General features: G+C 47.1%; 1 protein-coding gene across 2 annotated transcripts in view; it reads left to right on the top strand.

Moving 5' to 3' along the window:
• DENND4B (DENN domain containing 4B) overlaps positions 1-16,733 on the top strand; it is a 69,447-nt gene extending 52,714 nt beyond the window's left edge. Inside the window, exons 19-28 of one of the 2 annotated variants that reach the window (XM_077255113.1) lie at positions 12,423-12,605; positions 12,705-13,114; positions 13,193-13,309; positions 13,383-13,558; positions 14,587-14,722; positions 14,796-15,038; positions 15,133-15,232; positions 15,319-15,487; positions 15,557-15,621; positions 15,706-16,733. In XM_077255113.1, coding sequence (XP_077111228.1) covers positions 12,423-12,605; positions 12,705-13,114; positions 13,193-13,309; positions 13,383-13,558; positions 14,587-14,722; positions 14,796-15,038; positions 15,133-15,232; positions 15,319-15,487; positions 15,557-15,621; positions 15,706-15,851 — 1,745 coding nt within the window. In that variant the 3' untranslated portion in view covers positions 15,852-16,733. Of the gene's footprint in view, positions 1-12,422; positions 12,606-12,704; positions 13,115-13,192; positions 13,310-13,382; positions 13,559-14,586; positions 14,723-14,795; positions 15,039-15,132; positions 15,233-15,318; positions 15,488-15,556; positions 15,622-15,705 lie in introns of those variants that run through there. The other variant, XM_077255120.1, reaches the window with a different exon arrangement.
• The last annotated feature ends 7,890 nt before the right edge of the window (positions 16,734-24,623 follow it).

The raw sequence follows: 24,623 nt of genomic DNA, 5'->3' as shown, positions 1-24,623 counted from the left end.
CTGCAATTCAGATAGGTAATTTAGAGAAAATATGAGGAAATATTATTTGCATAATAATTTGGAACACAGTGTATATAAAAAGATATTACCAAAATGAGACAATCTAGTATGTGCAATTACAAAATAAAAGGGATTAAAGGTGAGAAAACACTTACAGGTCTCTCATATCATGGCTGACCATGCGGCGTGGGGGAGAGGTGATATTAAAATGCATCGCAGAGCTTCTCTTGGCCAGCTCCCTGGGCAAAGACTAGTGCAAAATGAGATCCCGCTATCTTATACCCTTCTGGTCATGACATCACTGAAAGGGCTGCGCCATGGACTCCACTCCCCTTTCCAAAAGTTATGATATACTGCTATTAGCCATAACTCCAGGGGAGAAGCCTGAAGATGGCTGACAAAATTATCATGTTTCTCAGCATGAAATGAACGTTTTGGGTATGTGCCTCGGTTAAGCAGTAATCCATTTCTCGAATTCTGCTGGTACAGGAAATTAGAAAACGCACTGGTGTGTCGGTCTATTAATGCACATTCCAAAAATGTCAGCTTCACCCCTATATCACAACTTGGGGTCGAGTTATTTCATCTGGAATAACCCTCTCTAACATAAAGAAGCACATGGCTAGTAGAACTGCTTTCAGCCAGTTTCACAGCTACACAGGAGGGAGGAGGAATGAGTGGTTTAGAATTACAGAGGCAGACTGAGGGGGCTATACAGCTGTGCGTTTGGACCAGCGAACCTAAAAGATGTAGCAGAGCTCTGTATGAGTCATGGCACAATGAGGCTTACGTCATATTTCATGACCGCACCAGACGAGACTGTCCTCCGTAATCATCTATTCCTTCTCATGTAACCAGACAAGGCTGTCCTGCGTAATCCCCTATTCCTTCTCTTGACACCAGACAAGGCTCTTCTCCATAATCCCTTATCCCTTTTGTTTTAATTCTGGAGCCATTTGCTGAAAGAATAAGAAATGGTCTCATTATTAATGGGGTGCCTACTGAAATTTATAAAATCAGTTTATTCTTTCAGTGACAAATCCACCGTCATCCTTGAGAGAAATTTCTAAAGAATTTGAAGAATTTGCGAAAGTCTTGTATTATAATTTTTTTTTATCGAAATCCGAAATTTTAGACTTAAACATAGACACTGAGCTAAAAGAAATAATTCAGGATGAGTTTGACACTGAATGGGACTTTCCCATATCTGAGAATGGAAATTACAAGAGTTACTGTAACAAGGTGGCACGGGGGTGGTAGTCGTGGGCGAGTTCACTAAGCAACAAGTAGAAAACAACAAGGCACTCAACAAAAATGACTTGTGGATGGTGCTCAAGTAAGGTATCCAACCCGTAATCTAAGCAAAAATAAACTAGGCACTCAAATTGATGAACGATAAGGAAATTTCATTTATTTTGCATCCAGACAAAAAACAGAAGAAATTACTTTACGTTTTCGGTCTCACATTGGACCTTCATCAGAGTATCTTGCTGAATGCTATTTAAGGAGGCAAGATTGAATGTGGCTAAATTAAATGTAGCGTGTCCATAATCTAATCTACATATACAGCAACCAGCACTTGGTCACAACGATAGTGATTACCTATAATGGACATGCTGAACTGAATTCTGATTCCCCACGCAGCATCCAGTACTCAACTACACTACTCTAATGGCAGTCGCCATTTATGGACGTGCTACATTTAATTTAGCCACATTCAATCTTGCCTCCTTAAATAGTATTCAGCAAGAGACTCTGATGAAGGTCCAATGTGAGACCGAAAACGTTCAGTTATTTCTTCTGTTTTTTGTCTGGATGCAAAATAACTGAAATTTCCTCATCTTTCATCAATTTGAGTGCCAAGTTTATTTTTGCTTTGCTTTCACTAAAGGTACCTTCACACTGAACAACTTTCCAACGAGAACGACAACGATCCGTGACGTTGCAGCATCCTGAATAGCGATATCGTTATGTTTGACACGCAGCAGCGATCTGGATCCCGCTGTGATATCGTTGGTCGGAGCTAGAAGGCCAGCACCTTATTTCGTCGTTAGGTCGGTGTGTATCGTCGTGTTTGACAGCAAAAGCAACGATGCCAGCAATGTTTTACAATGGTAACCAGGGTAAATATCGGGTTACTAAGCGCAGGGCCACGCTTAGTAACCCGATATTTACCCTGGTTACCATTGTGAAAGTAAAAAAAAAACACTACATACTCACCTTCTGATGTCTGTCACGTCCCCCGGCGTCCGCGCTGCTGCTCAGAGCTTCCTGCACTGAATGTGTCAATGCCGGCCGTAAAGCTGAGCACAGCGGTGACGTCACCGCTGTGCTCTGCCGGCCCTGACACATTCAGTGAAGGAAGCTCTGAGCAGCAGCGCGGACGCCGGGGGACGTGACAGACATCAGAAGGTGAGTATGTAGTGTTTTTTTTTTTTTACTTTTACATTGGTAACCAGGGTAAATATCGGGTTACTAAGCGCGGCCCTGCACTTAGTAACCCGATGTTTACCCTGGTTACCCGGGTGCTGCAGGGGGACTTCGGCATCGTTGAAGACAGTTTCAACGATGCCGAAGTCGTTCCCCTGATCGTTGGTCGCTGGAGACAGCTGTCTGTGTGACAGCTCCCCAGCGACCTAAACAGCGACGCTGCAGCGATCGGCTCGTTGTCTATATCGCTGCAGCGTCGCTGAGTGTGACGGTACCTTAAGCAACAGTCAGTGAGCGCCCCGACACCTTGTACATGAAAAGATGAATAATGTCCCTTGTGCTGCATGTGCAACCTGCACCACAGCACACTCTCAAGCTCTGTTAGATTCCCCTCAGCGGCAGCCATGCTGACCCCGCATTCATGAGCTCCGCATATCACTTCAGAGATGAGGCCTTGTTCCAACAGCTTAACTTTACTAGACAGTAGCGTATTTATTTCACAGGCAGCACAGTTCAAACACAGAGACATCTTCTTATCTGCATTCTTCACATCAACAGCACAGTTCACACAGGGCAATGTTTCCTGTACTTTCCCTTCCTCTGCCAGACGGGCAGACTCTAGTATCTGTCATTTCTGTCTCTGTACTCTCAGCGTTTATGGCCATACCTCTAGCCAGACTCTGTCCTGTCTGCGCTTTCCTCTGCCATGCGGGCAGCATCTTTGGACAGTTCCTGTCCCATCTGTACCTTCATCATCACCAGCTCCTTGTCAGCCCTTTGTCCGGTTCCAATAAGGAAAGGTTCTGGGAACTCATCTCGGCTGCTCCCTCCCTGGTCGTAGACCCCGAATTTTTGGGGATGGTCCTGTTGAGCTGGTGCCCGACTGCACTATTCTTCAGCCGGGGGGGCCCTTACTACCATCTGCCAACTTATCCCCCACAGCCTGTAACTGTGTCACTGTATGCGTTCTGCCCCTTGGGCAGACTACCCTGGTGTCTGACAGAACCAAGAAGTGTCTGTCCTATATCTCCCTGCTCTGTGCTGCTCTGCGCCCTTCCCATCTACTTAACTCCTTGCTGCCTTTGCCTAAACTAATATCTCTAATGTGCCCCCTCTATTCTAATCCCCCTATGGACCTATACTGTCCCTAAGCTTACACACAGTATATAACAAGTGCATCGCATTACAATACATGACACACATTAACCCCTTCCCGACCCATGACGCCACGTAGGCGTCATGAAAACCCGTGCCAATCCGACCCATGACGCCTATGTGGCGTCATGGAATGATCACGTCCCTGCAGATCGGGTGAAGGGGTTAACTCCTATTTTACCCAATCTGCAGGGAGAGGGGGAGTGGTACTTCAGCCCAGGGGGGGTGGCTTCACCCCCCCCCCCCCCCCCCGTGGCTACGATCGCTCTGATTGGCTGTTGAAAGTGAAACTGCCAATCAGAGCGATTTGTAATATTTCACCTAAAAAACTGGTGAAATATTACAATCCAGCCATGGCCGATGCTGCAATACCATCGGCCATGGCTGGAAAATCTGAAGTGACGCCCCCCCCACCCCCACCCCACCGATCGCCCCCCCAGTGCTCCGTTATGGGGTCCGGTCCCCTCCGTCCTGTGCTCCGCTCCCCCGTCCTCCTGCCCGCTCCCCCCCTGCTCCTATGTCACCCCCCGGTGCTCCGACGCCCCCCCCCCGTGCCCCGATCTCCCCCCCCTTATACTTACCGAGGCTTCCGGTGTCGGTCCGTCTCCTCGCTGGGCGCCGCCATCTTCCAAAATGGCGGGCGCATGCTCAGTGCGCCCGCCGAATCTGCCGGCCGGCAGATTCATTACAAGTACATTTTGATCGCTGTGGTAGGTTCTATCACAGCGATCAAAATAAAAAAATAATAAATAACCCCCCCCCCCTTTATCACCCCCATAGGTAGGGACAATAATAAAATAAAGAAAATATTTTTTTTTTCTTTTTCCACTAGGGTTAGGGTTAGAACTAGGGGTAGGGTTAGGGGTAGGGTTAGGGTTACGGGTAGGGTTAGGGGTAGGGTTATGGCATGTGCACACAGAGCGGATCGGCCGCGGATCCGCAGCGGATTGGCCGCGGATCCGCAGCGGATCGGCCGCGGATCCGCAGCGGATCGGCCGCGGATCCGCAGCGGATCGGCCGCGGATCCGCAGCGGATCGGCCGCGGATCGGCCGCGGATCCGCAGCGGATCGGCCGCGGATCCGCAGCGGATCGGCCGCGGATCCGCAGCGGATCGGCCGCGGATCCGCAGCGGATTGGCCGCTGCGAATTCGAAGCAGTTTTCCATCAGGTTTACAGTACCACCTAAGGAAAACCAAATCCGCTGTGCCCATGGTGCGGAAAATTCCGTGCAGAAACGCTGCGTTGTATTTTCCGCAGCATGTCAATTCTTTGTGCGGATTCCGCAGCGTTTTACACCTGTTCCTCAATAGGAATCCGCAGGTGAAATCCGCACAAAAAAACACTGGAAATCTGTAAATCCGCAGGTAAAACGCAGTGCCTTTTACCTGCAGATTTTTCAAAAATCGTGCGGAAAAATCTCACACGAATCCGCAACGTGGGCACATAGCCTTAGGGTTAGGGTTGGAATTAGGGCTAGGGTTTGAAATAGGGTTAAGATTAAGCTTGTGGTTAGGGTTACGGATAGGGTTAGGGGTGTGTTGGGGTTACAGTTGTGGTTAGGGTTGGGATTAGGGTTACGGTTGGGATTAGGGTTAGGATTAGGGTTGGAATTAGGGTTACGGGTGTGTTGCGGTTAGGGTTGTGGTTAGGGGTGTGTTGGGGTTAGGGTTGTGATTAGGGTTATGGCTACAGTTGGGATTAGGATTAGGGGTGTGTTGGGGTTAGTGTTGAAGTTAGAATTGAGGGGTTTCCACTGTTTAGGCACATCAGGGGTCTCCAAACGCAACATGGCGCCACCATTGATTCCAGCCAATCTTGCGTTCAAAAAGTCAAATGGTGCTCCCGCCCTTCCAAGCCCCGACGTGCGCCCAAACAGTGGTTTACCCCCACATTTGGGGTACCAGCGTACTCAGGACAAACTGGGCAACAACTGTTGGGGTCCAATTTCTCCTGTTACCCTTGCAAAAATAAAAAATTACTTGCTAAAACATAATTTTTGAGGAAAGAACAATTATTTTTTATTTTCACGGCTCTGCGTTATAAACTTCTGTGAAGCACTTGGGGGTTGAAAGTGCTCACCACACATCTAGATAAGTTCCTTTTGGGGTCTAGTTTCCAAAATGGGGTCACTTGTGGGGTGTTTCTACTGTTTAGGCACATCAGGGGCTCTGCAAATGCAATGTGACGCCCGCAGACCATTCCATCAAAGTCTGCATTTCAAATGTCACTACTTCCCTTCCGAGCCCTGACGTGTGCCCAAACAGTGGTTTACCCCCACATATGGGGTATCAGCGTACTCACAACAAACTGGGCAACAAATATTGGGGTCCAAATTCTCCTGTTACCCTTGTGAAAATAAAAAATTGCTTGCTAAAACATCTTTTTTGAGGAAAGAAAAATGATTTTTTATTTTCACGGCTCTGCGTTGTAAACTTCTGTGAAGCACTTGGGGGTTGAACGTGCTCACCACACATCTAGATAAGTTCCTTGGGGGGTCTAGTTTCCAAAATGGGGTCACTTGTGGGGGGTTTCTACTGTTTAGGCATATCAGGGGCTCTGCAAACGTAACCTGACGCCCGCAGAGCATTCCATCAAAGTCTGCATTTCAAAACGTCACTACTTCCCTTCCGAACCCCGACGTGTGCCAAAACAGTGGTTTACCCCCACATATGGGGTATCAGCGTACTCAGGAGAAACTGGACAACAACTTTTGGGGTCCAATTTCTCCTGTTACTCTTGCAAAAATAAAAAAATTCTGGGCTAAAAAAATATTTTTGAGGAAAGGAAACACATTTTTTATTTTCACGGCTCTGCGTTATAAACTTCTGTGAAGCACTTGGGGGTTCAAAGTGCTCACTACACATCTAGATAAGTTCCCTTGGGGGTCTAGTTTCCAAAATGGAGTCAATTGTGGGGAGTTCCTACTGTTTAGGCACATCAGGGGCTCTGCAAACGCAACCTGACGCCCGCAGTGCATTCCATCAAAGTCTGCATTTCAAAACGTCACTACTTCCCTTCCGAACCCCGACGTGTGCCAAAACAGTGGTTTACCCCCACATATGGGGTATCAGCGTACTCAGGAGAAACTGGACAACAACTTTTGGGGTCCAATTTCTCCTGTTACCCTTGGGAAAATAAAAAATTGTGGGCTAAAAAATCATTTTTGAGAAAAGAAAAATTATTTTTTATTTTCATGGCTCTGCGTTATAAACTTCTGTGAAGCACTTGGGGGTTCAAAGTGCTCACCACACATCTAGATTAGTTCCTTGGGAGGTCTAGTTTCCAAAATGGGGTCACTTGTGCGGGAGCTCCAATGTTTAGGCACACAGGGGCTCTCCAAACGCGACATGGTGTCCGCTAATGATTGGAGCTAATTTTCCATTCAAAAAGCCAAATGGCGTGCCTTCCCTTCCGAGCCCTGCCGTGCGCCCAAACAGTGGTTTACCCCCACATATGGGGTATTGGTGTACTCAGGAGAAATTGCCCAACAAAATTTAGGATCCATTTTATCCTGTTGCCCATGTGAAAATGAAAAAATTGAGGCTAAAATAATTTTTTTGTGAAAAAAAGTACTTTTTCATTTTTACGGATCAATTTGTGAAGCACCTGGGGGTTTAAAGTGCTCACTATGCTTCTAGATAAGTTCCTTGGGGGGTCTACTTTCCAAAATGTGGTCACTTGTGGGGGAGCTCCAATGTTTAGGCACACGGGGGCTCTCCAAACGCGACATGGTGTCCGCTAAAGATTGGAGCCAATTTTTCATTCAAAAAGTCAAATGGCGCTCCTTCCCTTCCGAGCCCTGCCGTGCGCCCAAACAGTGGTTTACCCCCACATATGAGGTATCAGCGTACTCAGGACAAATTGGACAACAACGTCCCTGGTGCAGTTTCTCCTTTTACCCTTGGGAAAATAAAAAAATTGTTGCTAAAAGATCATTTTTGTGACTAAAAAGTTAAATGTTCTTTTTTTACTTCCATGTTGCTTCTGCTGCTGTGAAACACCTGAAGGGTTAATAAACTTCTTGAATGTGGTTTTGAGCACCTTGAGGGGTGCAGTTTTTAGAATGGTGTCACTTTTGGGTATTTTCAGCCATATAGAACCCTCAAAATGACTTCAAATGTGAGGTGGTCCCTAAAAAAAATGGTTTTGTAAATTTTGTTGTAAAAATGAGAAATCACTGGTCAAATTTTAACCCTTATAACTTCCTAGCAAAAAAAAAAATTGTTTCCAAAATTGTGCTGATGTAAAGTAGACATGTGGGAAACGTTATTTATTAACTATTTTGTGTCACATAACTCTCTGGTTTAACAGAATAAAAATTCAAAATGTGAAAATTGCGAAATTTTCAAATTTTTTGCCAAATTTCCGTTTTTTTTCACAAATAAACTCAGAAATTATCGACCTAAATTTACCACTAACATGAAGCCCAATATGTCACGAAAAAACAATCTCAGAATCGCTAGGATCCGTTGAAGCGTTCCTGAGTTATTACCTCATAAAGGGACACTGGTCAGAATTGCAAAAAACGGCAGGGTCATTAAGGCCAAAATAGGCTGGGTCATGAAGGGGTTAATGAACATTAGGGAACCGCTCATTACATTAGCATTAGTGAACATGAATAACTGTTCAGGAGAGAGGAAGCACACGAGGGTCACTGCCACCTCCTCACATTACCAACAAATTGATAGAGAACACCTAGAAATTACTGTAGACTATTCAAGAAGATTTATTGAAAATATCTAACCATGAATGTCATGGTTGGGAAGAACCACAACTCACAAAAGGGATCCCTCTGCTAATTAGTCTGGAATGGATCTCTACATTTCAAGCTCAGTTATTGAGATTTGTGTGGAGGAATATAAATCTGTGTTGCTAACAAAACCCTTCAAAAAAGGAAAAAAATATGGGTCTGTGAGTGGAATATTTCTTCCCATCTGTAACATCCCTGAGCTTTCAATGGATAACGGCCAGTAATTTCTCCAGTTGGTCATTATTAGAAGAATGTCTGGTTAAAAACCCTGACCTTTGCCCATCTGTGCGACAATAAGTTACCCTCCCCACGATCTCCGACGATGCCGGGGAGTATGAACGCTGGGAAATCCCTATATAAATCACTAACATGGTCTCCGATAGGATTTGAAACTGAAATGCCAAGTGAATTGTTAGCCGTAATCATCTTGCATATCAATATGGAAAACTGGAAAAAGAAAGGTGACATATATTAATTATAGATTTATTTCTAGATTATAAACACTTTTTTCCCTTTTATCTCTTGAAAGAAAAATTCAAATTTGACGACTTTGTCCCATACTTAGCTAGAAAGAGATACCTTCACCAAAAAAGAAAGATTTGCCAAGAATCCTTTCACCATTAGTGATCTGCCTTACTCAGGATCCCTGCAGTTCCTCTAATTGGAGCACTACAAATCTCAGGAAACATTTGCCAAGAATCCTTTCACCAATGGTGGTCTCTGCCTCACTCGGGGGGCCTCGTAATTCCTCTAATAGGAGCACTACAAATCTCAGGAAACATTTGCCAAGAATCCTTTCACCAGCAGTGATCTCCGCCTCACTCGGGAGCCCTGCAGTTCCTCTATGTGGAGCACTACAAATCTCAGAAAACATTTGCCAAGAATCCTTTCACCAGCAGTGATCTCCGCCTCACTTGGGAGCCCTGCAGTTCCTCTACCTGGAGCACTACAAATCTCAGGAAACATTTGCCAAGAATCCTTTCACCAGCAGTGATCTCCAGCCACCTCAATCAGGAGCCCTGCAGTTCCTCTACGTGGAGCACTACAAATCTCAGGAAACATTTGCCAAGAATCCTTTCACCAGCAGTGATCTCCGCCTCACTCGGGAGCCCTGCAGTTCCTATACGTGGAGCACTACAAATCTCAGAAAACATTTGCCAAGAATCCTTTCACCAGCAGTGATCTCCAGACGCCTCACTCGGGAGCCGCACAGCTCCTATACATGGAGCACTACAATTAACTTTACTAAACCCACTAGTGTTCACAACTAGGAAAAAGATTATAATGAGGAGTGGGAGTGGGAGAGGACTCTGAAAATCTCCTACAAATGAAAGCCTTGCATCACTTACATGACACCTGAAAGATTGAGTTCTCTTCATCCCAGTCTCACCTTTGTTGGAGACCAAGTGGACACAGAGGACATTTAACCTTTTGTTTTGGGATTGCTGCAGTATCCGGGTACTTTGGAAAAAGGTTAAATCTCTTATTACTAAAGTAATAGGTAATCAAATCTCTCGCCCCTTCCCTAGCAATTCTATCTTCGGGCATCGCCAAACTGTTAAGAGCAGCAATACATTGTCTCCCGTACCCTAATTACTAGCAATATCTATATTGTGGGGCTGTACAGACCCTCCTACCGAGGATATCACGGAACGAGTAGCTGCACAATCCTAGCATAATCAGGCTCTTAAAAATTGCAGTTTTTTTTAAATTTGAAAACGCTTGGTGTCTTTGGAACAAGAAATTTGCCACTTCTTTGTGTTAAGCCCTTTCCAGTAGCGTTTATGGGCCTGTCCCATCTGTCAGCAGCAGTAACTCGGTGTAATACATGGTAAGCTCACTCATTCTCAAATGCAAGGGAAACTACGTTTACTGTGGGTACAGTGGCCACTTCTTGGCCACATACTGTGTGTTCACAGCTTCCTTTGTTTTGTGTGTCCCTTTTACCTTTTCCCCCATTACCCTTCCACTTTAACAATCTTTTGGTTTTAGATAAGATATTTTCCCTAATTCCTCCCCTTGCCGCCACCTCCCCTTTTGGAGCTGGCTATGGGCGAAGCTTTATGTGGTGCTCTACTTACATACACATCCTTATGGGCTTATGACAGGTCACTGATCCCTCAGTCACCTGCCTCCTATTTTACATACTGCACTTGCGCAGTTCATATTGTGGTCTTTGTTAAAAAAAAAAAAATGTATCTACAAAAAAGGTATGTACAGCAAACTGGAACTGGCGGCAGCGCATGTGCAGTAGCATCTGTGGAGACACAAGGGAAAATAACACATGGAACAGTCCCAGCAAAATATCCAAAATGGTGTAAAATTACAGAGTCTCATCCTTCTGCTGACTCGCCGGGGAGCAGCTGGGACTTCCAGAGCCGACTAACCCACGTGTGGCATGCACAAAGAGGAGGTAACAACAAGCTTAAGAAGCGGACAGTTCATTAAGGTACAAGGCCAGGTGACCGGAGGCTCACAACCTCGCTTCTCCGAACATCTCCATGAAGCCAGGCCATTCCTGGCCCCTACAAATGGACCCACCGGTTGCCTGAGCCCCATGGATACAAATCCTGACTACCTCAAACATATCCATGGATTCGCGATAATTAGTGGAGCAGATCTGTATTATTCCAGCTGGGCCCATGGTCCCCCTAAGTCGGCATCCTGTAGAATGACTAATCTGCGTCCCCTCGTAATGAAGCCAAGATGTCTTGGCTGCTGTCCTATAAAGAGTCTCTGGTTCTTTGGATCTCTATCTTTTGGATGACTGAAGGTATAATTGTTACAGAGAAGTGTCTCCTTTTTTTATGGTAAACAACTGACCTTCAAACCAGCATCCAGAGGTCAGGAGAAAGATGTGATGTAGTGAACTGTCATTGTTTGACAATTTTAATTTGCACAGTTTTTCCTCCTCTACTTTGCAAGTCAACAAGCTGGCTGGCCTGGACAATGTGCATTCAACTTATCAGCAAACATCATTGTTCCATGACCCTGTATCACTAGTCATCCTGGATAAAAGCACAATTTGTTACAACAAATTATCAACTTACAAGCCAATATTACAGGCTTACACGAACAAAAGTCAGTTTTTTTGACCAACTAGAAAGAAACACACATTCAAAAGTCAACATATAGATTAGTCTATTCCTCATGGCTTACTAAAAATGGACATCTGGTTAATTAAGATCAAATGCTGTCTTCTCAGCATCTGTTGCCGATGGGTGCTACTGCACATAGCTAGTCAGCTGCTCCATTTTGCTGTACATACATTATTTTTTTTAACAAAGACCACAATATGAACTGTGCAAGTGCACTATGTAAAATAGGAGGCAGTTGACTGAGGGATAAGTGACCTGTCATAAGCCCATAAGGATGCATATGTAAGTAGAGCACCACATAAAGCCCCCTCCACAGGCCGCCCGCAGCCCCCCTCTCCCACAGGCCGCCTGCAGCCCCCCTCCCCTACAGTCCGCCCTGGAGCCCCAGAATCCCAGTAATGTATGGAAGGGACATTGCTGCCCCCCTTATTGTGGGGTGTAACATATGGAGGGGATGTCTCTGCCCCCCACCGACTGTGGGGTTTAACATATGGAGGGGATGTCGCTGCCCCCCATATTGTGGGGTGTAACGTACGGAGGGAATGTCGCTGCCCCCCTTATTGTGGGGTGTAACGTATGGAAGGGACGTTGCTACCCCCCTTATTATGGGGTGTAACGTATGGCGGGGCCATCACTGACCCTCCCCGATTGTGGAGTGTAACGTACGGAGGGGACGTCCCTGCCCCCCACTGTGGTGTGTAATGTACGGAGGCGACGTCACTGCCCCCCACTGTGGTGTGTAACGTACAGAGGGGACATTGCCTCCCCTCCTGACTGTGGGGTATAACGAAGGGATGGGACCTCACTGCCCCCTCGATAGTGGGGTGTAACGTATGGAGGGGACGTCGCTGCTCCCCGATAGTGGGGTGTAAAGTACGAAGAGGACGTCCCTGCCCCCTGACTGTAGGGTGTAACGTACAGAAGGGACGTCGCTGCCCCCCGATAATGACCACCTGATAATGTATCTGTTCTTTGTGTTGCTCTGCAGATACCTGGACAGACAGCAGCTGCTCGAGAGACTTCCCCCCACAGCTCAGCCTACTGCGACAGACCTCTTGGTCCGGGCCCCCAAGTCGGGTTCCTAAGGGCATCACTACGGGGAAACTGGTGAAAAGCTGGAGCGTCAGCTGTACACGGAGTGACGCGTGTATGCTGGAACGGGTGACAAACCGTAAGTGACATGCAGAGCACAGTGCATTTTGGGGGCCTCCGTTTGGATGGAGAATCCCTTTGAGCTGTTTTTTTAACCACCATGTGTTTTTTTCCATAGTGGTGGAGGATCTGGAAGTGGAATCGGTTCCCATAGATCCAGACACCAGACCTGGTGAGGTGCCGCTGATTCTCGGACCCTCAGAAAATGGGAGCTTATCCAATGTCAGCTTTGTCACAGACGGCACAGGCAGTGGGACGGTCACATCTGATGACTCTGAGCTGCTCCTGACAGAGAGCTCCACTGTCAGCAGGAGCCGGGATGACTTGGGCAGCAGCGGCAGCTCCAGGGATGGGCTACGGAGACGGAGCCTGGCCGGGAAGATCCAGCAGCTGCTTACTCCCTCCAGGAAGCTGGCCAGGACCTCGCTACTGCGGAAGACCGGCAGAGTGTCCGAGGCACCTTCTCTAATGTTGGAGCACAATTCTGGATGGAGGGTCAACAGGAGACCTGAGTCTACGGCCTCTGAGGTGGGCCGCTGCTGCAGTAGTTGTAGGGGGGTCTCATGTTTTGATGGTGGGAATTAGTCCTGTTCACTCTTCTCCCAGAGCTCGGTGTCCCTGGGAAGCGAGGCCGACTGCTCCGATGCCTCAGTCTGTAACTTTGCGATCCATAAGTCCATGGAGCGTCTGTTGGATGGCAACCAGGATGTGGCCACTGTGGAGGTGGGTGTCATATCTATAAGGATGCCAGCTGTTGCTGACCTCGGCATGTGACTGCTCCTTCCCCGCTCCTTAGGTCCTGCTCTCCAGCTGCTCCCTATGTCCAGCCTGTCACTCCCTGATCTATGATGAGGACATCATGGCTGGCTGGACATCCGATGACTCCAACCTGAAGACTACGTGTACGTTCTGCGGACAACACTTTGTGCCCTTCCTGAACGTCAAGATCACTGACGTGCAGAGACTGCATAGGTGAGGGCTGACGCACCCCTCCGTGGGGTACTGCACTGATCCAGGGCTCGTGGTCTCCTGACGACCCGTGTCGAAATGGCGCTCAGCCTATGTGGGCACCATGTCCGCAACTGTGATGCGCTACCGCAGTTTCCTGTCTTTTAACTTTCTGTATCCTGCAGTCTTATAACAGGAAAGCGGCGCACATGATCTGTACCCACAGACACAACCCAGCGGGCTTTTGGAGGCCACTAGAGGTGTCTGCACTGCATACTTGGCTGCACTGAAAAAAGCAAAAAATGTAGAATAACTACCAGTGGTTAGAATGATCCCACCGAACGATAAATAGAATACAGCATAGGTGGAAATTAAAACATAACTTTTAATGTGAGCTTAAAACATACCACAAAAAAAAGTGTCACCCCAAGTGGAGTAAAACGGGGGGGGGGGGGGGGGTAAAGTTTCAATCATGTAAAACCAAGCCAATACAGAAACGAAAACCCCTTTAGGATAAAAAGATTTCTCTTGGCTATACCTAAATCAATATGGACCAGAGAATGGTGTGAAGAGCGTTACTGCACATGCAAATCACTCATGCAGGTGACAGCAATAGTTCTTATACCCTTGGCTGCATAAATAAATATCAGTTATCACATAAATGTCACAAACAATGACATGATATAAAATATGCAACCTGTGAGAATAAATCATAAAGAGGAACGATCTCACCAAGATCAGGCATGGGAGAAATGGATATTCCTGGGTTTAGGGATGATCCATGGAACAATGCGTGGGGAAGACAATACCCTGTCAATCCCTATTAGGCTAGCGGTAATCTATCCCCACCACTTCCGCCCTTACAAGGGCAGCCCACATGTACCCCTGTATTAAGCATGACCTGCACTCTCCGTTATAGATTGTTCCAACTCATTTCTTCCAAGCTGAATCATCAGGGGCCTTACTTGTATTAGGAGATAAAGCGCCTAAATGCTAGCCCCAATATTCAAATTACCCGCAGCTGCTCATTATATTGCCCTCTGTGTTGGCAGCACTGATGACCCCTGTGAAGCAGCCACAAAAGGAGGCACTGTGAGTCACGGCCCTGTATTAAGCGACCGCTACCAATGTTTGGTGCTGGACGAGGATGGGTCTCGTGTCCCGAGTAATGGCTATCCTCAGGTCCAGGTACTGTGCTGGGCATCCCTACCGGCAGAGTGGACATCAGTCCCTTTTCCTCATTCTGTTTCCTTCCTTTCAGCACAGCGCCAGGGATGTGAACTCAGAGATGGTGACGGTGGCGTATCTCTGCCCATTGGTCCTCCGCAAAGAGATGGAGAGCCTGCTGGAGAACGAGGGCGGTGACTTCCTGTCCCAACCGGAACTGGTGGACAGCCATCCCATTATCTACTGGAATCTGGTCTGGTATTTCCAGCGCCTGGCTCTGCCCAGTAACCTACCGCAGCTAGTTTTGGCGTCAAAGCATGTACAGCTGTCTGCACAGGTGGGAATGAGGCCGAGTGGTGGCGCGTCACTGGGGGGGGGGGGGGGTGTGTGTGTCACTGAGGTATCACTGACAGGCTCTTCCTGCCCTGCAGGTTATGGACCATCCACACGTCAGAATCCGTTTATTATGGGATGTCTTGCTGCAGGACCCTGACCGATGGCCGCCCATGTACTCCCTATGGAAGCTTCACCGTAAGTTATTGGCTCCTTTAGGATGCAATGGAGCAGTGCCACCTGGTGGGCAGGTTCCATAAACTTGCGCATTCTGTCCTGCACAGGAAACCTCCCCAATCACCTGCACGGCTGGCGCTCCCACTCTCACCCTTTTACTCTGGAGTTCCTGGAAAAGATCCTCAATTTCATTGGACTCTTTGAGGTCCATAAAGCAATTCAGCTGCTATTAAATGTCCTCCAGGAGCAGAACTCCCCACCGCAGATCATCCAGAGGTAGGTGATTATTAATGGGGGTCCACCTCACAGCACCCTGCCTCCAACCCATGCCCTGACCTCCTACAGGGGGATCTACCGCGAGATGCTGCTGCTGACAATGGCTGCCCTGGGGAGGGAGCACATGGATGTAGGTGAGTGACTGGTCACATCTGAGGTTGGGATACATGTGGAACCGTATGTGCCCTTAATCTATAGATCCCCTTTATAACCCGCAGCCGCATTCGACAGCCGATACAAGATGGCGTGTAAGAAACTGAGCAACTCACTGGGAAAGGAGGAACTGCACAAACGACGGGCTCAGCTCCCCAGCACCAAAGCCTTGGACTGCCGCAAGACTTTTGGCGCAACCCTGCAGTGCTAGGCCTCCTCGCCACTCGCTACGTGGAAAATGCAATATGGAGCGCCGTCTCTGTTCTAGTCAGAGACTGTGCGCACAGAGAGCTGTGAAGTGTAGGCAGCACTGTGATCTTGTCACGGGCACCGTGCCAGCATTGTATGCCTGCCACCCCCTCATGTCCTCGCTCTCCACCCTCTCACCGGCTGAGCAGAGTGACAGCTGCCAGCCTTTCCTGCATCTCATCAGACGCGTGCCAACCAGTGCCCGCCACCAGGACGCTCCACTGGACTCTTCACCATTTTTAATGCTGTGAGCTCAGTGTTCTGGAGCCACGACCCCTGCTGATAGCCCTCCCTGCTTTTTCCTGCTTAGGTCCAAGAGGGCGTTAATCTCAAGCGCCAAAGATTTTTTTTTTCCCACTTCCCATTACTGCCAAGGGTCTGTCTTCCAAAAATACTGGGCAGGCAGGAAACCCGTTGTAGCCTAGGTCAAGTGTGTTTTACATTTCTGGATGGGGGGAGCGGCACCACCCGCAGGATGCCATCAGTGTTACAAAGGTTTATATTTTGTTATTTATTATTGTGGGCCCCGGGGTCCCTGTGTTTACCGTACAGTGTTGAGGCATCCAGTATTATGTCACATGACTGCGCTGTGGAAACCTCTGCATCTGTAGCATTTTCTAATTATTTCCGGCCATTATTTTATAACCAGGTTGATGTATAGATTATATCATTTTTTTATCGTTTCTATTTTAGGTTTTTTTTTTTTTTTTTTTCTGTTTTTAATCCCACTGTACTTAGGGGGCAGGGGAGGCCATCCGACATCATTACCATCACCCATAGTGCTCAGTATACATTTGTATGTAGGACGGGGCTCGGGTTACTGGAAATAAAAGTGTTTACTTCATTCACTGAAGCAACTTTGTGCCATTTTTAGCAATATTCAATGAGGAAATAGAAGGTTAATAAAATATCCTCCGCTCTAAAAATGTGACAGGTCATAATGATACCTGTAACCTCGAGTATAGTGTCTGTCAACATACACTATGTTCCAAATTATTACGCAAATGACGTTTTTCTCGGATTTTCCTAAATGGTCAGTGCAAATGACAGTCAGTCTAATAAAAGTCATCACCCGTTAGAGTATACATCGAATTTTATTGAAGAAACCTCCCAATGATAATAGTAAAATCTCCAAAATGAATCAAAACTCAAAATGCACTGTTCCAAATTATTACGCACAGTAGTATTTCTAAACATTTGATATGTTTTAAAGAACTGAAAATGCTCATTTGTGGAATTTGCAGCATTAGGAGGTCACATTCACTGAACAAAAAAGCTATTTAACTCCAAAACATCCTAACAGGCCAAGTTACATGTTAACATAGGAGCCCTTCATTGATATCACCTTCACAATTCTTGCATCCATTGAACTTGTGAGTTTATGGAGAGTTTCTGCTTGTATTTCTTTGCATGAAGTCAGAATTGCCTCCCAGAGCTGCTGTTTTGATGTGAACTGCCTCCCACCCTCATAGATCTTTTGTTTGATGATACTCCAAAGGTTCTCTATAGGGTTGAGGTCAGGGGAAGATGGTGGCCACACCATGAGTTTATCTCCCTTTATGCCCATAGCAGCCAATTACTAAGAGGTATTGTCATGCATGAAGATGATTTTGTTCCTGAAGGCACGTTTCTGCTTTTTAGACCATGGAAGAAAGTTGTCAGTCAGAAACTCTATTTACTTTGCTGAGGTCATTTTCACACCTTTAGGAACCTTAAAGAGTCCTACCAGCTGGTTCCCCATGATTCCAGCCCAAAACATGACTCCTCCACCTCCTTGCTGACGTCGCAGCCTTGTTGGGACATGGTGGCCATCCACCAACCATCCACTACTCCATCCATCTGGACCGTCCAGAGTTGCTCGACACTCATCAGTAAAAAAGACTGTTTGGAAATTAGTCTTCATGTATGTCTGGGCCCACTGCAACCGTTTCTGCTTGTGAACACTGTTTAGGGGTGGCCGAATAGTAGGTTTATGCACCACAGCAAGCCTTTGAAGGATCCTACACCTTGAGGTTCGAGGGACTCCAGACGCACCAGCAGCTTCAAATAACTGTTTGCTGCTTTGTAATGGTATTTTGGCAGCTGCTCTCTTAATCCAATGAATTTGTCTGCCAGAAAACTTCCTCATTATGCCTTTATTTGCATGAACTCTGTCTGTGCTCTGTTTCAGTCACAAATCTCATCAGAGTATGATGATCACTCTTAAGTTTTCGTGAAATATCTAATTTTTTCATACCTTGTCCATGGCATTGCACTGTTTAACAATTTTCAGCAGCAGAGAGATCCTTTTTATTTCCCATATTGCTTGAAACCTGTGACCTGCATAATAATGTGGAACATCATTTTTGAGTAGTTTTCCTTTAATTAGAATCACCTGAAAAACTAATTCACATGTGTTTAAGATTGATTTCAGTGATTCATTGAGCCCTGAGACACAATACCATCCACGAGTTTATTTGAAAAACAAAACAATTAAATCTTTAAGACACTTAAATCCAATTTGCATAATAATTTGGAACACAGTGTAAAGGAGCAGAACCGGTCAGTGGTCTTTGGGGGTCAGTCTGGCCTGGAGGAGGAGCACATCCTGACCAATGGTGTTCGAGGGTCTGTCTAACCTAGAAGAGAAACAGGGCAAGGGCCACGGTCTATGAGGGTCACTGTGGGCTAGAAAAGGAACAGAGCCAGGGCTATGGTCAATGAGAATCACTGTAGCCCAGAGGAGAAGCAGAGCTAGGGCTATGGTCTACGAGGGTCACTCTGTCCTAGAGGAGGAGCAGAGCCAGGGCTATGGTCTATGAGGGTCACTCTAGCCTAGAGGAGAAGCAGAGCCTGGGCTGTGGTCTACGGCGGTCACTCTGTCCTAGAGGAGGAGCAGAGCCAGAGCTATGGTCCATGAGAATCACTCTGGCCAGAGGAGAAGCAGAGCCAGGGCTATGGTCTACGAGGTGCAAGTTACAAAAAAAGCAGTAAAGCCGCACCCTATAATTATATAGTCTCTATGGACATCAGGGCGCACGTCCTCACCAGGGGGTCCATCCCAGATAGAACATCCAAATCCAGACTGAAGAAAAGGACAGCGCCACACCGGATAGTGAAAAGCATCTCACATATTTATTCTGCCTCCTGCGGCAATGTTTCGGTCCGAAGACCTTTGTCAAGCATGTAACGCTGTCCTTTTCTTCAGTCTGGATGTGGTCTACGAGGGTCACTCTGTCCTGTCCTAGAGGAGCAGAGCCAGGCCTGTGGTCTATGGCGGTCACTCTGTCCTAGAGGAGGAGCAGAGCCAGGGATTTGGTCTATGAAGTCACTCTAGCCTAGAGGAGAAGCAGAGCCAGGGGTATGGTCTATGAGGGTCACTCTGGCCTAGAGGAGAAGCAGAGCCAGGGCTATGGTCCATGAGAATCACTCTGGCCAGAGGAGAAGCAGAGCCAGGGCTATGGTCTACGAGGGTCACTCTGTCCTAAAGGAGGAGCAGAGCCAGGGCTGTGGTCTACAGCAGTCACTCTGTCCTAGAGGAGGAGCTGAGCCAGGGCTATGGTCTACGAAGTCACTCTAGCCTAGAGGAGAAGCAGAGCCAGGGGTATGGTCTACAAGGGTCACCCTAGCGTAGAGGAGGAGCAGAGCCAGGGCTATAGTCCATGTGAATCACTCTGACCCAGAGGAGAAGCAGAGCCAGGGCTATGGTCTGAGGGTCACTCTACCCTAGAGGAGAAGCAGAGCCAGGGCTGTGGTCTACGGTGGTCACTCTGTCCTAGAGGACGAGCAGAGCCAGCGCTATGGTCTACGAAGTCACTCTAGCCTAGAGGAGAAGCAGAGCCAGGGGTATGGTCTACGAGGGTCACTCTGGCCCAGAGGAGGAACAGAGCCAGGGCTATTGTCTATGTGGTCACTCTAGCCTAGAGGAGACACAGAGTCAGGGCTATGGTCTATGAAGGTCACTCTGACCTGGAGAAGGAGCAGAGCTATTGTCAGGAATACCACCGCGCTGCTACCAATATGTCACGATTCATGGGGATGATACCTTTACCATCCCCACCACTCACACCAATTTGTCATGAACTGGGGTTGTTGGGTTGTCCCTGGTTATTTCTGAAGGGGATTTATCCATATCCCACTTCCGGTTTGGAACTTGCAGCTCACTTGCGTCCCCCCTTACCCTCAGGTCAGTCAGGGTACTGCACTTAGGATAATTAGTTGCCAGAAAGGCTGCCTTACTTTGTACTGGCTAATGGGCACACTGCAGCGAGGGCGATATAACTACTCCCACTCAGGCGGGAAAAATAATTAACGCCGCCGGTCGCTACAAAGCCCCCCAATTGCACAGGACAAATTCTGCTGCCACCAGCTCCGATTTCGTAATTATTGACGAGTCCGGAGCCAACCCAGATTAATAGTGTAATTCACTTCAGAGGACACGACCGTATGTTATAGAGCAAGGAGAGACAAGCTAGTAATTTTATATTTTACTCCAAAAAAAGGTAATCAGGGTTTACAAAGGTATAAAAGATATTAGAAAGAAGACAAATATTGTATGTACAATACAATTACAAATAAAATGGGATTAACGTTGAAAAATCATTTACATTTCGTTATGTCATCTTATCGCTGACCGTGTGCTGTGGGGAAGGACAAGTATATATCCAGATGCATCACCCCTGTATAGCAGCTAGACCCCAGACAAAGACACGTGAAGACTGTTTGCTTCCCTCACTTATTTCCTAGCCTAAACACAAGGCACTCCCCCTGTGGTGACCTCACTTAGAGGCTGAAACCTCCCCTTTTACTTGGTGTTATGGCAACAATTTTTCTACCTAGCTCGCTGTATAAATCTCGTATACGAAAGACACCAGGATCAAGAGGTGCACCACGTCAGAACGATTATTTTAAGTGTAAACACTGCGTACTTACATGACCCGCTTATGGAAAAACCCACACTTTGCACTCGTTGGGTTTAGCTTCTAGCGATTTCAGGGAGTTATAGAACCCTCGATGGACATCCTGAATATATAATTCTTATATCTCTAGCCCTGATCAGTGCCAATATAAATAACCTTGAAAGAACAATAGAAGCCTTGAAAGAACAATAGAAGCTCAGGCTTTCTATTCCAGTTTTAACCAGTACCAGGTGGGAGGGGGGAATGAAAAGGGAAGGGAGACTTATCTGCCCGCAGCATAGCCGCATAAATTCTTGAGGGTGGAGGGAAATTATTTGGGTTACACACTCAGGCAGAGTGGGAAGAGGGGGAGGGTCGGAAAGGCTCACAGCGTGTGTCTGAAAGCCATGGAACTTTTAGGTAGCTCCCAAACATGGCATATTCCCATTATCGTGACAGCCAGGCTATGGTCCACGAGAATCACTCTGGCCCAGAGGAGAAGCAGAGCCAGGGCTATGTTCTACGAGGGACACTCTGGCCTAGAGGAGACGCAGAGCCAGGGCTATGGTCTACGAGGGTCACTCTGGCCTAGAGAAAAGGAGCAAACCCAGGGTTATGGTCCACGAGAATCACTCTGGCCCAGAGGAGATGCAGAGCCAGGGGTATGGTCTATGTGGGTCAGTCTGGCCTAGAGGAGGAGCAGAGCCAGGGCTTTGTACTACAAGGGTCATTCTGGCCTAGAGGAGGAACAGAGTCGAGGAATAGTCTGAGTCAAACTAGTCTTGTTTTGGTTCAGGAGAGTCAGTTTGGCCTAGAGGTGCAGCAGAGCTGAGGCAATGGTCAGCTAGGGTCATTCCAGTCTACTAGAGGAGCACCGCCTGGGAATGGTCTACAACGGTAATTCTAGTCTGGTTTAGTAGTAGAGCCTGGCCAGTGGTCTGCGAGAGTCAATCTGGCCTAGAGGAGGAGGAGAGCCTGGCTAATCATCTACGAGGGTCTATCTGGCCTAGAGGAGGAGCACAGGCAGGGAAATGGACTATGGGGGTTAGTCTGGCCTGTAAGAAGACCAAAGCTGGTGGAATGGTCTATCAGGGTTAGTCTGGCCTAGAGGAGGATTGGAGCCAGAAAAATAGTCTACAAATGTATGTCTGACCTAGAGATGGAGCAGAAGCACGGAATAGTCTGAGAGTCTTGTCTGGTTTTGGTTTAGGATGGTCATTGTGGCCTAGAAGAGGAGCAAAGCCTGGCTAGTGGTCTACAAGGGTCAGTCTGGCCTAGAAGAGGAGCTGTGCCTGGCTAATGGTCTACGAGGGTCAGTCTAGCCTTTGAGGAAGAGCTCTGCCTGGCCAATGGTCTATGAGGATCCGTTTGATCTAGAGGAGGAGCTCTGCCTGGCCAATGGGCTGCGAGGGTCATTCTGGCCTAGAGGAGGAGCTCTGCCAATGTGTTTCTGCAGATCCTGTGTCCGTAGGCAAAATACGCTGACATACCCATATTTTTTTTTTTATCAGCAGCATGGGCTGTAAAACGTCCCACACACGGATGACACACAGGGATGTCATCTGTGTGACATGTACCGGTGCCTAAGAAGTAGCGGTACAGTTAGCCCTTTTCCCCGCCGCTGGGTGTTGAAGAATGCTCTCATCATTCTCCCCTGCTCTGCTGGCAATCAGCAGAATGTTGAGAGTTGTATTCAACTGATAACAGCGACAGCAGGTGACTGATTGGACTATTACTCCCATCAGCGTACACCTGCTGCCGCACATACCAGTGAGAGCAGGCAGTGGCTGATGGGAATTATTCATCACCTGCTCTAAAGATAAATAAAAATTCTGGTGTGGGTTCCCCTGTATTTTCTGTAACCAGCCAGGCAAAACTCACAGCTGAGGGCTGTTTTCCCCCCAGCCTAAAAATATCAGCCTGCAGCTGCCCAGAAAAGGCGCATCTATAAGAGCAGCGGTGACGTCATTGAGGTTCCTGCAGGTCATTGAGGCTGCTTTCCCAGCAGGACCAATGAACTGGTGACCTCGGCACCATGGGAAAAAGTCACCGAATTCACCACAAATCACTGTGAGAAATTCTAAAAGTGATCTGCTGTGAACTCACTGAGCTGAACTGCTGTGACCTCATCGCTGATTTTTTTTCCAACAGTGCTGTGGTCACAGCAGTTTAGCCCTGCTGGGGATGCAGCCTCAGTGACCAGCGGTGACCTCGATGATGTCACCGCTAGCCACTGAAGCTGCGCTCGCAGCAGCTCATTCAACAGTGGTTCTCAGCCAGGACTGTCCCATCTTGGCACCGTCCAGGTTAAAAACTTTTTAGGTAAACTACAGTGTTATTTTTGTTTTCTTACAGAAGAACGAGGGCTTCGGTGGAATTAGGCGTTAGATGAGTTTAACTCTGTTTCTTTTAAATAAAAATGGAAAAGTGTGTTTTGTTTTATTTCTAATAAAGGACTTTAGTCTGGCTGTGTCTTTATTTACATAACAACTATAGGACTAGTAATGGATAGGTGTCTTTATAGACACCTTTCCAGTACTAAGCCGTGGGCTTGATGTCACCTGACAATACAAAGGTGACATCAATCCCGAAAATATGAACCCCACTTGCCACCACTGCAGGGCAAGTGGGAAGAGCCGGGCAAAGCGCCAGAATTGGCGCATCTAAAAGATGTGCCTTTTTTGGGCGTCTGCTATTTTTAAGCTGGGCGTGAGGGGTGGGTGGCAATATCCATGGCTACTTACCAGCCTCAGAATATCAGCTTCCAGCTGTCAGTTTAGCCTACCTGGTTATAGAAAATACAGGTGAACCCACTGTGGATTTTTTATTTATTTATAGTGCATCCGATGGGTGATGAATACTCCCATCAGCCACTGCCTGCTCTCACTGCTATTAGCGGCAGGAGGTGTATGCTGATGGGAGTAATAGTCCTATCTGTCGACACCTGCTGTTATCAGTAGAATACAACTCTCATTATTCTCCCCTGCTCTGCTGGCAATCAGTGCGAATGTTGAGAGTTGTCTTCAGCATCCGCCAGGGAAAAGCGCTAATTGTACTACTGCTTCTCGGACGCCAGTACGTGAGCTGCAAGCATTACACACACGAAGACTGATATCTCGAGTAACGGAAAAAAACGGACATGTGAAACCGGCCTAATATTGAGGGTTAGCAGAAATGGAGTTGCCATTCAAGGGGCAATATATGGGGGAATTAAGGCGTGGCTGATGGTATGAAGGATACTTATATAACTACAGTGAGGGTGCAGTGTGGAGCCAGTGTTCGGTGCGGTGTAGCAGTGTGTCATGTTAATAGCAGAGGGCAATGCTAATAACTACGGGATCAGCCAGATATGCACCAGGAAACAAGTATGCAATAAACAGAAGTGTTCTAATAAGTAGTATAATATAAATATTTCACAACCATAAACCAATAATGACAAATTAAAAACATTTGAAAAGGCACAATGGCTAAAAATGATCCAGCCGGTGTATTCACTTAAAAACTTACACCAACACAGGAAAACCTAGTCCAATAGAAATATATTGAGGCCCACTCCACGTAACTGTGCAATAAGTATGCAAACAATGCACCAAGAAAGATAACATTTCAAATTATATGTCAAGAATAAAAGGCCACCATGATTGCACCATACATGAAATAAAGCAAACTGTAGGCAAAGCTAGCAGTTATTAGTGCACCTAATGTGCGTATAAGAGAAGTGCAGAGTAACGCCTTGTTATACAAGGAAAGTGTCATGAACCGGGGGTGTTTGGTTGCCCCAGTTTTTTCTTCAGGGATTTATTTATATCCCACTTCTGGTTTGGAACTGGCAGCTCTCTGGCACCCCCCTTACCCTC

Source organism: Ranitomeya variabilis, chromosome 1 (assembly GCF_051348905.1).
Source record: "Ranitomeya variabilis isolate aRanVar5 chromosome 1, aRanVar5.hap1, whole genome shotgun sequence".
In the NCBI taxonomy this organism is placed as follows: domain Eukaryota; kingdom Metazoa; phylum Chordata; class Amphibia; order Anura; family Dendrobatidae; genus Ranitomeya; species Ranitomeya variabilis.
The sequence above is the reverse complement of the archived record's forward strand: the minus strand, read 5'-3'. Positions and strand labels throughout refer to the sequence as shown.